General features: G+C 45.7%; 1 protein-coding gene across 1 annotated transcript in view; it reads right to left on the bottom strand.

Annotated features, from left to right (window-relative positions):
* The window catches only part of PMS2 (PMS1 homolog 2, mismatch repair system component), a 109,983-nt gene that overhangs the window by 16,417 nt on the left and 81,330 nt on the right, over positions 1–12,236 (bottom strand). The window contains exons 11-12 of the mRNA XM_075318046.1: positions 9,611–10,391; positions 2,025–2,192 (exon numbers count right to left, since the gene is read on the bottom strand). Of these exons, the coding sequence (XP_075174161.1) occupies positions 2,025–2,192; positions 9,611–10,391 (949 nt within the window). The remainder of the gene's footprint in view (positions 1–2,024; positions 2,193–9,610; positions 10,392–12,236) is intronic.

Here is a 12,236-nt window from a genome sequence, read left to right as displayed (position 1 = left end):
GGGGGTAAGAGCCCATTCCACCCGTGCAGTTGGGGCGTCTTGGGCAATCAGACACCAGGCTTCAGCCGAGCAAGTCTGCAAAGCCGCCACGTGGTCCAGTCTTCATACCTTCGCCAGGTTTTACAAGGTCCACACCCAGGCATCAGCAGATGCCTGCCTTGGGAGAAAGGTGTTGCAGATGGCCGTCGCACACCTCTGAAAAGGTAGTAAACAATTGGACAGAGCTTTCCTACAGAATTTTTTGTGTTTCTTTGGATCTGAAGGACTGTTATGTACCCACCCAGGGACTGCTTTTGGACGTCCCATGGTCCTGTGTCCCCCAATGAAAGCGATAGAGAAAGAAGGATTTTTGTGTACTCACCGTAAAATCTCTTTCTCTGAGTCTTCATTGGGGGACACAGCACCCACCCTGTTTGGATTGTGAGGTCTTCACTTGCCGGATGTTCCCGGTGTCTTTCCGGGTCAACGTTTTTTTGTCCATCCGGCTATTATATATATACGTTTCCATAAGGAACTGTGTTTCACCACACGTTTTTTTTCTCTTTGTATTACATTTATTTATGGTTGTTCAGGTCTCTCCTACTACTGCTTGTACACTAAACTGGCATAGATCCGCCTCCGGGTGTACACTGCCAGGGAGGAGCTAACTCTTTTTATGTTCACTTAGTGTCAGCCTCCTAGTCACAGCAGCATACACCCATGGTACTGTGTCCCCCAATGAAGACTCAGAGAAAGAGATTTTACGGTGAGTACACAAAAATCCTTTTTGATCCATGGAGCTACGTGAGCAGTCATTGGCACATTCATTTTTGTATTGTAAGCTGTCATGGGGTACATATGAGGTTTTTTGTTTTTATTTTTTTAGCTCCTCCCCCAAGGAACTTGAACGATTCTTCTATACACTGCAATAACCGCAGAGTAATGGGAAAATGAGGGTCTCCGGTGAAGCCCACCAGGAACCCCCCCATGTCTGTAATAGTAACCATCAGCACCTGAGGTGGGAGCGATGGTTGTGATCGGTGTCCTAAATGGCATGACACTCTGATTGTGCACCTTTTTATACATTTCAGAGATTGACAGGGGCATTTAAGGGATTAAACTACAGCAAAAGGAGCTTAAAGGGAACCTGTCAGGTCCAATATGCAGCCAGTATCACGAGCAGTTCTGGGTGTATATTGCTAATCCCTGCCTAACTGTCCCTGTATCTAGTAGCATAGATAAAGGGATTTTAGAAAAAGTATTTCTATATACCTTTTATCATATGCTAATGAGTGCAGGGACTAGTCCCAAGGGCGTTGCTTCCCTTGCTAGTCGGCTCCATTAGCATGTTAGTACACCCCTGTGGGCATGCTAACATTGTAATGAATGCGCTACGTCAGAGGATGATCTCACTCACCTCTCCGCTGCCATCGCTGGATTCCGGCTCAGTGCGCATGATCCTGTTTTTTCGGTCATATGCACTACTTCAGTTTGAAGCCAGGACACGTACACCTGGCTTCATAGTGAGCATGACCAAAACTCCGGGGTCATGCACACTGAGCTGAAATCCAGCATCGGGCGGCAATGGCAGCAGAGAGGTTAGTGACATCCTGTGACACTGGACATTCATTATCATGTCCACAGGGGTGTGCTAACATGCTAATGGGGCTGACTAGCATGGGAAGCAACGCCCTTGGGACTAGTCCACGCACTCATTAGCATATGATATAAGATCTTTAGAAATACTTTTTCTAAAGCTCTTTTTATCTATGCTAGTGTATACAGGGGCGGTTAGGCAGGGATTAGCAATATGTACCCAGAACTGCTCATGGTACTGGTTGCATATTGCACCTGACAGGTTCCCTTTAACTCCAGCCACTGCTGATAGAGGTGGACGCTAGGTCCTGAGCCCCCTGCATACACAGACACCAGGCGTGTGACTTGCATGTATGGGGGGGATTAAAAAAAAAAAAAAAAAAAGGCTATTATGATGAGATAACCCCTTTAAAAATTGTCCTATAGAGCCAAATATAATCTATACGTACATGATAAGTCTCTGGCCCTGCAGGACGGTGTTCTGCTGCAGCATCTCAAAGTTATACTTCTCATCGGTCGCATGTTGGTCAACGATGAAGAGGTCGGAGTTCAGTTTGGTGATTATGAAGCCCAGATTAAACTGCCCGATAATGTCCATCTTAGAAAACATTTCTTTGCTATAGATCAAGAACAAGAAAATCACGGCTTTCTTTACATACACAGACAAATGAACTATTTGTATGGCTGTATTCAGACTAGGGTGGCTAGGACACTGAAGATCAGACAGAACCCATAACACTATGGAGAGATCAGAGCTCAAAGTGGCTACTGTCACAACTTTTGTCTCTCTTCGAGAGTGACAGCTGGCATGCTGGGAGTTGTAGTTTTACAATAGTCCCAGGGCTAGAGGTTGGATGCCTCTACACATGAGCTGCCCTACATCGGAGTTTTGCAATTTCTTATTGTAGGTGTTGGCTGATGACTAATCCTACGTGATAAAAGTGGAGCCAATAATTCAATACTGCAGAAAGATCTAAGTGACCGACTACGCTTCAACTATAGTCATTACCATAATTCCATAAAACATTAACCTTTTGCATCGTCATTGGTATCCAGCAAAAATGGTGGAAAAGCATAGAAGCTTTTCTCAATAGTGAGGCCATTGCAAAATCATCAGCAAAATAATCTATGCTTAGTTTTCAGTGAAAAATGACCAACAATCAACAGGGTGCAATAAACTCATCCAGTCACATTAATGTTCTCTGGTCCTGCATCACATTGTCACATTGCACTTCTAGTGACACCAATACAACTTTTTCTATTCCCATTATCACTGCACCACAGGGCCGGGCTTACCATGGAAGGGCATGACTACCTGGTTCTTCACTAGAGCCACTGTTGGTGTGGTTAGGCTTGTTTTGCACTTAGCTGTCAGGTACCACTCCAGGGCAGTCTCCAGTTCTGCGGCAGCATACCCCATGGGTACACAGGACAAGTTCCAGATAACAGGAACCCGACAACTAGCAAATGTACAGGCAAGCTAAAAATACATGTTGCTCAGGCACTTCCCTAAAGGGGAGGATGCCTTAAATACTCAGTGCCTCCCAGTCACAAGCTGAAGGTACTTCTGGAATAAGCGCACAGCCCCTTTAAGAAGTGGTGAGCTGCACGATGTGTGCAGTCCTGACCCTGGGAGCAGGAATCCGCAGCAGGAGGTGCGACCACAACAGAGTGGCCAAGATAGTGAACATGTCAGCGTCACTGCCGGGAGGAGGGTGAGGAAGTACGCAGGGAAGTCGGCGTTACAGTATTCCCCCCCTCTGCAAGCCCAAAAGGAATCTCTTCAGGAAAGAAGGGCATTAATATTCTCCCTGGGCTCCCACAATATCTCCTCAGTACCAAAACCCTTCCAATCAAGAATAAAGTTTTCCGTCTAACCTAAATGGCCAGGTTGTTCTTCACCTAGAAGACATCCTCTGAGCAGACCGGCGGAGGCAAGACTTTAGATTCGTTGAGCTAGTGAATCAAGACAAAAGGCTTGAAGAGAGACACGTGGAAAGATTATGTAAAGAGGCCAGAAGTTTCAGCTTGTGGGACACAGCATTAATTTGTTTAAATGCTTCGAAAAATCCTATGTAGCAACTTGTAGGAAGGTATCTGGAGACAGATGTACCACGATGAAAGCCATACCTTGTCTCCAGCCCGAAAACTAGGCAGGTCCAAGCACCTCTTCATCCGCTCGGACGACTTTACCAGTGTGGCTTTGGTGTTCTCTCAGATTTTGTAGAAACTCTTAGAGAGAACTGTGACGACATGAACACTCAGTGCCTAGCATGGGTTAAAGTTTCTTAAAATTCAGCCAGATGTATTGTTCTTCTGTGTGTTAACTCATGTTTGCTAACCTATTGTTTGGGACCAGCACCTTCCAAGCAATCATTGTAATGTAGTTGTGTATTGCTAATCTAATGTAATGTACCTTAGTAGCCATTGTCTAGTCTGTGACTTGCAGACTTCATGTAGATATCCTCAGTCTTTCTATCCACATCATTTAAATGAACATTATCCATGCATCTTGAAATTCATCCAATAAGAAAAGCAATCTTACAACCAATCCGATAAGGACACAGTATATCCAAAGGGAAGGTGCGGGCTATAAAAAAGAGACTTCCTTAAGTCACCAGTTGTTGGATGTCGCATGATCCAGTCTAAGCTCTTAGGAGCTGGCTAGGGGATCAGGGCCAGGATACCTTGTGGACTCGGTCTAGGGACTTTGGCTCCGACTAGAGGAATACTTGGCTACATGACTTCAAACCAAAGACTACTTAAGGAGAAACCCAGGTTGGGACAATCCAGTCACCTGGTACAGACTTTGCAGACCTCAGCCAGCTTCCCAAATCTGGTGTTATTCCAGTCTCGGTGGGTGTCCGCCAAAAGCGGGGTGCTGCTGGATTGGAGTAAATAGCCCTGGAACCTGTGAGGCATGGACATTCTAAATCCCTGGTGAGCCAGCGGAAGGGTGAGACTCTGTTGCCTGTTACATTTGTGTGTTTTGCTGGTTATGTGCCGTTAATATTTTGGGGATCCAATAAAGTGTTAATATTGTGATTCCCTCACCCTGTGTTGTCTGAGTAGTGTTCCGCCCACGGTCAAGGAGGTCGTGATTTCAGTTGGGATGAGCCCTGAGCCACATTGTCTTTCTAAAGGCGGCTGGGCCAGCGGACAAGAGCACCCACTGACCCCCGTGTCTCCACAAGAACGTTGGCAACAGGGATGCCAGCAGTTGTTGACACAGGAAAAGGAATATTACGCTGTTGACGGTTGGATTGGGGTGATCGGCAGAAGAGAAGTCCAAGGACACATTCAGTAGTTTACAGGTAGCCCTTTAGAACCTGGAGGTGAAATGCCTCTATCAGATATGATGTTTAGTGGTAGACCGTGAAGCCGTAAAATATGCTGAATAAACTCTGCAGCGAGCACTGGAGCAGACGGAAGACCAGACAAGGGTGTAAAGCGGGCCATTTCAGAGAAACGGTTCACAACCACCCAAATCGCTGAACACCCAGAAGACACTGGAAGGTCTGTGATTACATCCACTGTGATGTGCTGCCAGGATGCGGAAGGCGATTTCCAAGGCCATCTTTATCACCAGCAATGTTCAGAGAGCGGAAAAAGCCTTGGTGAAGAATCCGCAGATGACCAATTGCCCTGTGGAAGATTGCTATATGAGAACAGCTCCAGAAGAAGCATCCACTTCCAGAAAGAACTGCTTATTATCTCCGTTCTGTGGAACACTGGAGCCGATGAAAAGACCTGCTTCAGGGAGATAAGTGTTCTCCACTTCTGGAGTCCAGACCTTCGGATTAGCATCCTTGCAGATCATGGCAAAAATTTGAGCAGCTTGGAAGTAGAAATAAAGTGTAAATTGACTGTAATAATAAGCAAATTCCAAAAATCGCTGGATAGCCTTCACTCAGTCAGGATGAGGCCATTTCAGAATCGCAGACACCTTTTCCAAATCCAACCTTAGTCCCATGTCAGAAATAATGTATCCTAGTATAGGAAGAGAGGTCTGCTCAAAGATACACTTCTCAAACATGGAGTTCAAACGGTTCTCATAGAGTCTCTGCAGGATGCTGTGAACATTCCTCCTTTGAGTGGGCAGATCGGGAGAGTACACCAGGATTTCATCCAGATATACGACCACATATATGTAAAGAAGGTCTCAGAAGTTGTCATTAACAAATTCTTGGAATACCGCTGGGGCATTACCGAGTCCAATTGGCATTACAATGTACTCGTAGTGTCCACCCAAGTAGTTAAAGGCAGTCTTCCATTTGTCTTCCTGGAAAATGTGGATCAGATTGTATGCTTCTCACAGATCGGGTTTAGTGAAGATCCTGGAACCTCTGAGGCGATCAAACAACTCCAGAATGAGAGGCAAGGGGTATTTATTCTTCATCGTGATCTGATTGAGCACCCTCTAATCTATACAAGGTTGGAGTGTGAAATCCTTTTTCTTCACAACAAGAAACCGGCACCTGCTGGGGAGAAGGACTTCTGAATTAATCTCCTGGCCAGATTCTCTTTGATATAATTGGACATGGCAAGTGATTCTGCCTGAGACAGAGGGTAGATATGGCCTTGCGGAGGTGAAGAACCCAGAAGCAGATCTATCGGGCAATTACGTGGTCTATGTGGAGGCAGCGTCTCTGCTTCCTGATCAAAGACGTCTGCAAAAGGACCAGTAACTCGTAGATGGCAGACAAAGTAGGCTAGATGGTGTCACGGAATGACAGGCAGGAAGTATGGGGACGAGACATATCTTGTGACAGGACTGACCCTATCGAAGCACCTCTCCGAAACTCCAGTCTAAGACGGGCTTATGCGTTTGTAGCCATTGCAAACCCAGTAGCAGTGGATTTGCCAGACCTGGTAGCACATAGAAGGCAATCTTCTCAGAATGCAGCATTCCTACCCGAAATTCCACTTGCTCAGTAATGAAATGGACAGGTTCGGATAAGGCTCTCCCATCAACAGACGACACTAACAAAGGACTCTGGAGGCGTTGAATGGGAATCCGGTACCATCAACCACAGCCTGTTGCATGAAGTTTCCAGCAGAACCAGACTCCAGATAGGCCGTCTCCGACAACCGAATATTACCACTGGAAATGGACAGAGTGCATCAGAGGTGGAGAAGAATTGCTCTCACCGAGGGAAGGCTCTCCATCCGACCCTAGACTTGGCAGTTTCCCAGCTTCTTCGGATAGGAGCAGATTGTATTCACATCACGTACCCTCAGCAAAATGGCGTTCCCGACGTCGCTCAGCCAGCTTCACACAGTTAACTTTAAAAGGTTCTGGAGAAACAGCAGAAGCTGAAGTCTGCGGAATGAATGGTTTCTCTGTAAAGTCTGGTCCAGACGCATTGACGACTTCTCATGGATCGCCTTTCTAGAGCGTTCCTGAAACCTGAGATCGATCTGGATAGGCAGGGAATCCAGGTTGTCTAAAGAGGTGGGAATGTCATGACCTGCTAGTTCATTCTTAATTCTCCCGATCTGGCCCTTCCAGAAGGCCGCTACCAGCGTCTTATTATTCCGAGTTCCAAGAACAGGGCATACTGGACTACTGTAAGACTTCCCTGGCGCAGTCTGAGGAGGGAGGACGCTACAGAGGTGATGTGGCCCAGCACGTCGAAAACCTTGCAAAATGCCTCCAGGAATGTTTGCAGGTTTCGAAATTAGGAGATACTCTCTCCCACAAGGGACTGAGCCATGCGAGGGCCTGTCCTTCCAGGTGGGACACAATGAATGCCACTTTAGCCTAATCCAAAGGAAATTGGTGAGCCAGTAGTTCAAAGTGCATGGTGCACGGATTAATGAACCCTCAGCATTGGAAAGGGTTGCTGTGAAACTGGTGGAGCAAATGGGGTCCAAAACTAGGTACAGGACTAACTGCCTGTGCTCGGACAGCAGACTGAACATTTGCAGATTAAGCAATCAGAACATTTAAGTGGGTGTTCACAGGCCACAAATAGGTCAGGATATGATCCTGCTGATCCCACTGGTGTATCATCTCCTGATATACCGCCGGAAGTAGGGGTTTGGGGTCCATGGCTCGAGAAAACTGTCACGCTAGTGGGTGTGGACCCACTGCGCTATGGGTCCAGGCTTACCTTAGAGGGGTGTGATTTAGCAACTACCTGCTTCTTCACTAGAGCCACTGATGGTGTGGTTAGGCTTGTGTTGGAAGGTAGCCGCCTGATACCACTTCAGGGCAGTCCCAGTTTCTGTGGCAGCTCACCCCAGGGGTCAGGAATGTAGTTTTGAACTCGGGGTATCTGACAGAATGGTAGGAACAAACAGGTCGGCTGATACAGACTTGTCTGCTAGAACGGACAAGGACAACTAGTACAGGCTTGACGGCACACACAGGCTGAATGGCAGGTACAAGAACGGGTATACAGGACAGGTACTTTGTCAGAATCTCGGGTTCACAGGACAGGTTCCAGTTTCAGGAACACAGGTTCAGGTACACAGGACAAGTTCTGGATAATGGGGACCTGACAACTAGAAAACGTACACGCAAGCTGAAAATACACATCGTTCAGGCATCTATCTAAGGGGGAGGATGCCTTAAGTATACAGTGCCTACCAGCAATAGAAGCACAACACATGCAGTCCCTGGGAGTAGAAAGCCACAGCAGGAGTAGAAAGGACAACCGAGCAGCCAAAATGGTGAGCATGTTGGGCAACCCTGACGGAAGTGGGGTGAAGAAGTACGCAGGAACGCTGTCATTACACCCATTCGCTCACTTATCAGGAGAGGGTGGTTCCCTTCTTCCCGTTTGGCACTCCAGAGAGGAGAAGATACTACAATCTGTATTGTTGTTTATGGGAGGTATGGATAAAAGAAAGACAACACTTAAGTGTTTTCCTGCTAAAGATATTTTTTACTCCATAGACCAAGGACAGAGAGGTATAAGAAATACCCTATTGTGCCCCTCAATACCAAATGCAGAAAGGAAGAACAAGGGATTAGGATCTTGTTCTGTTGATTATTGGGTTCCAATAAAGGAATCCCCAACAATGAGATTATCATCATGTATCTTTTGGAAATATCTGTGTGCCTCAATCCTTGTATGCAGTCTATCCATGTAGGCTCCATCCAGGTCCAGACTTCTCCTGACTTTAATTTCTTTTGTACGAAACATCTATCTCATGACAGCCGCATTAAAAGGGTTTGCCACCATAATGATGACATTTTGATAGGATCCGCACCCATCCTCAGAATAAAAGATGCTTCATTCCAGTTTTTTGCTGCAGTGTGACTCTTGCAGCCACCGACTGTGCAGCAGACTGTATCATGTTTCCATTCATTTTAATGGAGCCGCGTTGTAGTACCCTACATAGCTGGTGACCCCAAGAGCAGGTATCCTAAAAAACTCATGGCTCCAAGCACAGGTATGCAGAGGGCATAACAAAGGGACCTCAGTCCCTTCATGTTCAGTAGAGGCTTCAGAGACTGTGGATCTGAATGGATGATAATATTATATAATGTAGTGATATGCCATCACATTAGAATATGAGAAATACCTCGAAAATGCTCAGTTAACAGGACAAGCACTGAGTAAATCTGGACACCTATCAGATAGTTCTCGGCTAAACTATCTCCCAACTCCCCAATAAACAGGAATGCTTGACCGGCAGTGGCTTATCTTCTAAATTATTAAATTTTAAACAGCCCAATCCTTATGCCTCCAAAAATCTATTGGGAGAGGAGGGGTGATGGAGTACAGTCAGTAGGCCTCCATACACAATAGATGCTAGGTCCAAATTGTTGGGTTTGGTCAACTTTTTTCCAATGTATAAGGTGGTCCCTTAAACTAGTAGCTGTTGAGAGATCTTTCACAGTGTGCATCAATATAAATACCTGTTCACATCCATACGTTTAACATGTATGCCATAAAAGACTCACGAAGTGTAAGGTAAGCCTGTCCTATATGATTCCACTGACTAAATGGAGCCCAAATTACAAATCCCAGCATGCCAGGAAAGTGTAGATATACATATTAGCATATATAGCCCTCAGTACCTGATCTCTTTCTGGAGCTCGGCTTCTGCTGCTTGGTTTTCCCCGGGACTGATCTTTGCTCTGAATCTCCGGAACATTTCGGATTCCTCCTTTTGCTGCCTTTGCCTTTTTAATTTTTCCATTTGTTTGATCAGACGACACATTGAGAACTGTAGTGGCACGGTCTTCTTCATAACGTGAACTGGGGCATCCACCGAATCAGGTTTTGTGTTTTTCACTGATTTAAACCGCTTGCACTTTGGAGAGGGGATATCATGTTCTTCATCGTTGTTGCGATGCTCAATGTAGATCTCCGATTCCGTTCGAGGAGGATCACAAGCTACTGGAGATTCCACCTCTGTTTTCATAGCAGTCTCTGATAAGACTATGCAGCAGTCACTACTAGAGCCACCGGACAGGTCAGGGGTGCTGGGGCCCAATTCGCTGTCAGAGGGGCTGATGGTGCCTTCACCCGAGTCACAGTCACTTTCAATAACTTCATTTAATGGTTGCGTTGTTTCTGGTGGTTCCTTGGTCTCATCAACATCTGATGCAGTTTTTAAGATATTTGACTGAACTTTGGGTGAAACGTTAAAAAATGACTGCAGTTTCCTTTGGGCAGGAGAGGAGCTCGGAGATTGCATCTTGTTAGTCTTTACATGGACTGGACTGCCGGTGGCTCTCTGGCTTAGGGCGAAGGCTTCACGAAGTTTAGAGACAGCAAGCACACCTCTCTCGGATATAGGAGACTCTTCTACTTTGGGACAATTCGCGTCTTCTGCACTTACCCTTCTAAAGTTACCTGTAAAGAAAGTTTATACTTTACACTTCCAAACCAAACCTTTCACCACCGAATAGAGAATTGCTTAAATTTTATTTTACAGAATAAAAAACAAGATTTAACAGTGACTTCTATGACAAAGAACTCTTGGGTTCCTTTACCACCCTTCGTTCAACAACCAGACCATCATGTGAATGGGATGGCTGCTGGCGAATGGACTGCCGAAAGGAAACTATGTGGCTAAGTCTATAGGTGAAGGTGCAAGTGTTCCCAAATCCCACTATGAAAAAGAATTGTTATATCTCGTCGAGACCTTAATGGAGAGTTTTAATAGAGAACAGAAAACAAAAAATTAAAGAATTGTCATAATTGGTGGAGCTCAACAATAAAGAGTTTCTCTCTTCATGTATTTTCATAAAAAGCAAAAAAAAAGTGTCTGGTCGAATTAAAAAAAAACAAACTTCCATGATAAAATCTGACAAGTGCACGCAATTTTACTCCCGTAGATCCAGCAAAGGCCGTTGTATTGGCACCGATGATGTCAGCTTTACTCTATCAGCAGTTAGAACTGAACGTCATCGGATGTTCTGCTGATGGACACGCCATTCGAGATTCACAATTCAGAATCAGGGATCCTAAAGATAAGCGTCATCACGCCCACACTGGTTTCCACTTATACTGCCGGTAGTTAGCCTCACACAATAGGTGAGCTCATAGCAGGATCAGCGTCTCGTCCGCCTCCAAACTGATCAGCAGATCATTTTTGGTCTTTGATCCATGTGGCTGAAGAATGACCTTCATGGTATAATATTGGGTGTCTCCTGAAGAGCGAAGTATCATATTTGCCTTTAAAAAAGCCACGAACGTTTGCACCATCTGACATAGACTGACCCTGCGATATACAAATTCTGACCTTATATGCTGGCATTGTAAAGCCGGCATATTGGCTAGCAGGACAGGTCACGCATGGGCTAAATTTGCAAGTCTCGCAAGGATTCCAATATTAACTTTATTTTAGTTAGGTTGGATAACCACTTTAAAGGAGAGACAAGGCATGTCTACAGCCTCATAGTGTAAGAAAAGCAAAGGTTGTTTTGATCTTGCATGCATAATCTATATAACAGGTCAGTGGCCAAACATCACAAATATACAGTACCAGTTAGAAGTATGGACACATCTGTTCTTCTAATGGTTTTCCATGTTCTTATTGGAATGTGCACATTATATATTCAGACAGAGCAGCAAAACCACGAAGCAGCACATATGGAAACAAGGAGTAAAAAAAAAAAAAAAAAAAAAAAATATGGGAAAACCCCCCCCCCAGAATTTGTTAAACTTTGAGAAATTTAAAGTACCCCCCCTTTCTTTATCGTTCCTTTGGGAGACCCAGACCATGGGTGTTTAGCTTCTACCTCCGGAGAACACACAAAGTACTACACTTAAAAGTGTAGCTCCTCCCCCTGAGCTTATACACCCCCTGGTGAGCAGACCCAGCCAGTTTATTGCTTTGTGTTCAGGAGGCATACATCCACACATGCATTCTCATATGATTTTTTCCTTTTGGAACGAGATTGAAGAGTGGGGTCCACGTCTGGACCCCCGGCATGTCCCTTCTCACCCCACTGTGTCGGCGGTGTTGTAAGGTTGATTCCTAGGCTGGAGCCTTTACATGCCGTGCTCCTTCACCATCCCTCCTGGGCTCTGGCTTGAAGTGGGAGCCAGCACGGTCTCCATGCTTGGCAGGAGACCGGTCTCCATCCGCAGCCCTTCAGGACCCTGCTGGACCGGAGCACTCATCCCCAGGGACTTGGCCCTGCGTCTCAGCAGCTAAGTACCTGAGACGTTTAGATTTCGGGGTCCCTGTAC

Source organism: Anomaloglossus baeobatrachus, chromosome 7 (genome assembly GCF_048569485.1).
Source record: "Anomaloglossus baeobatrachus isolate aAnoBae1 chromosome 7, aAnoBae1.hap1, whole genome shotgun sequence".
NCBI lineage: Eukaryota > Metazoa > Chordata > Amphibia > Anura > Aromobatidae > Anomaloglossus > Anomaloglossus baeobatrachus.
This window is presented reverse-complemented; position numbering and strand designations above follow the sequence as displayed.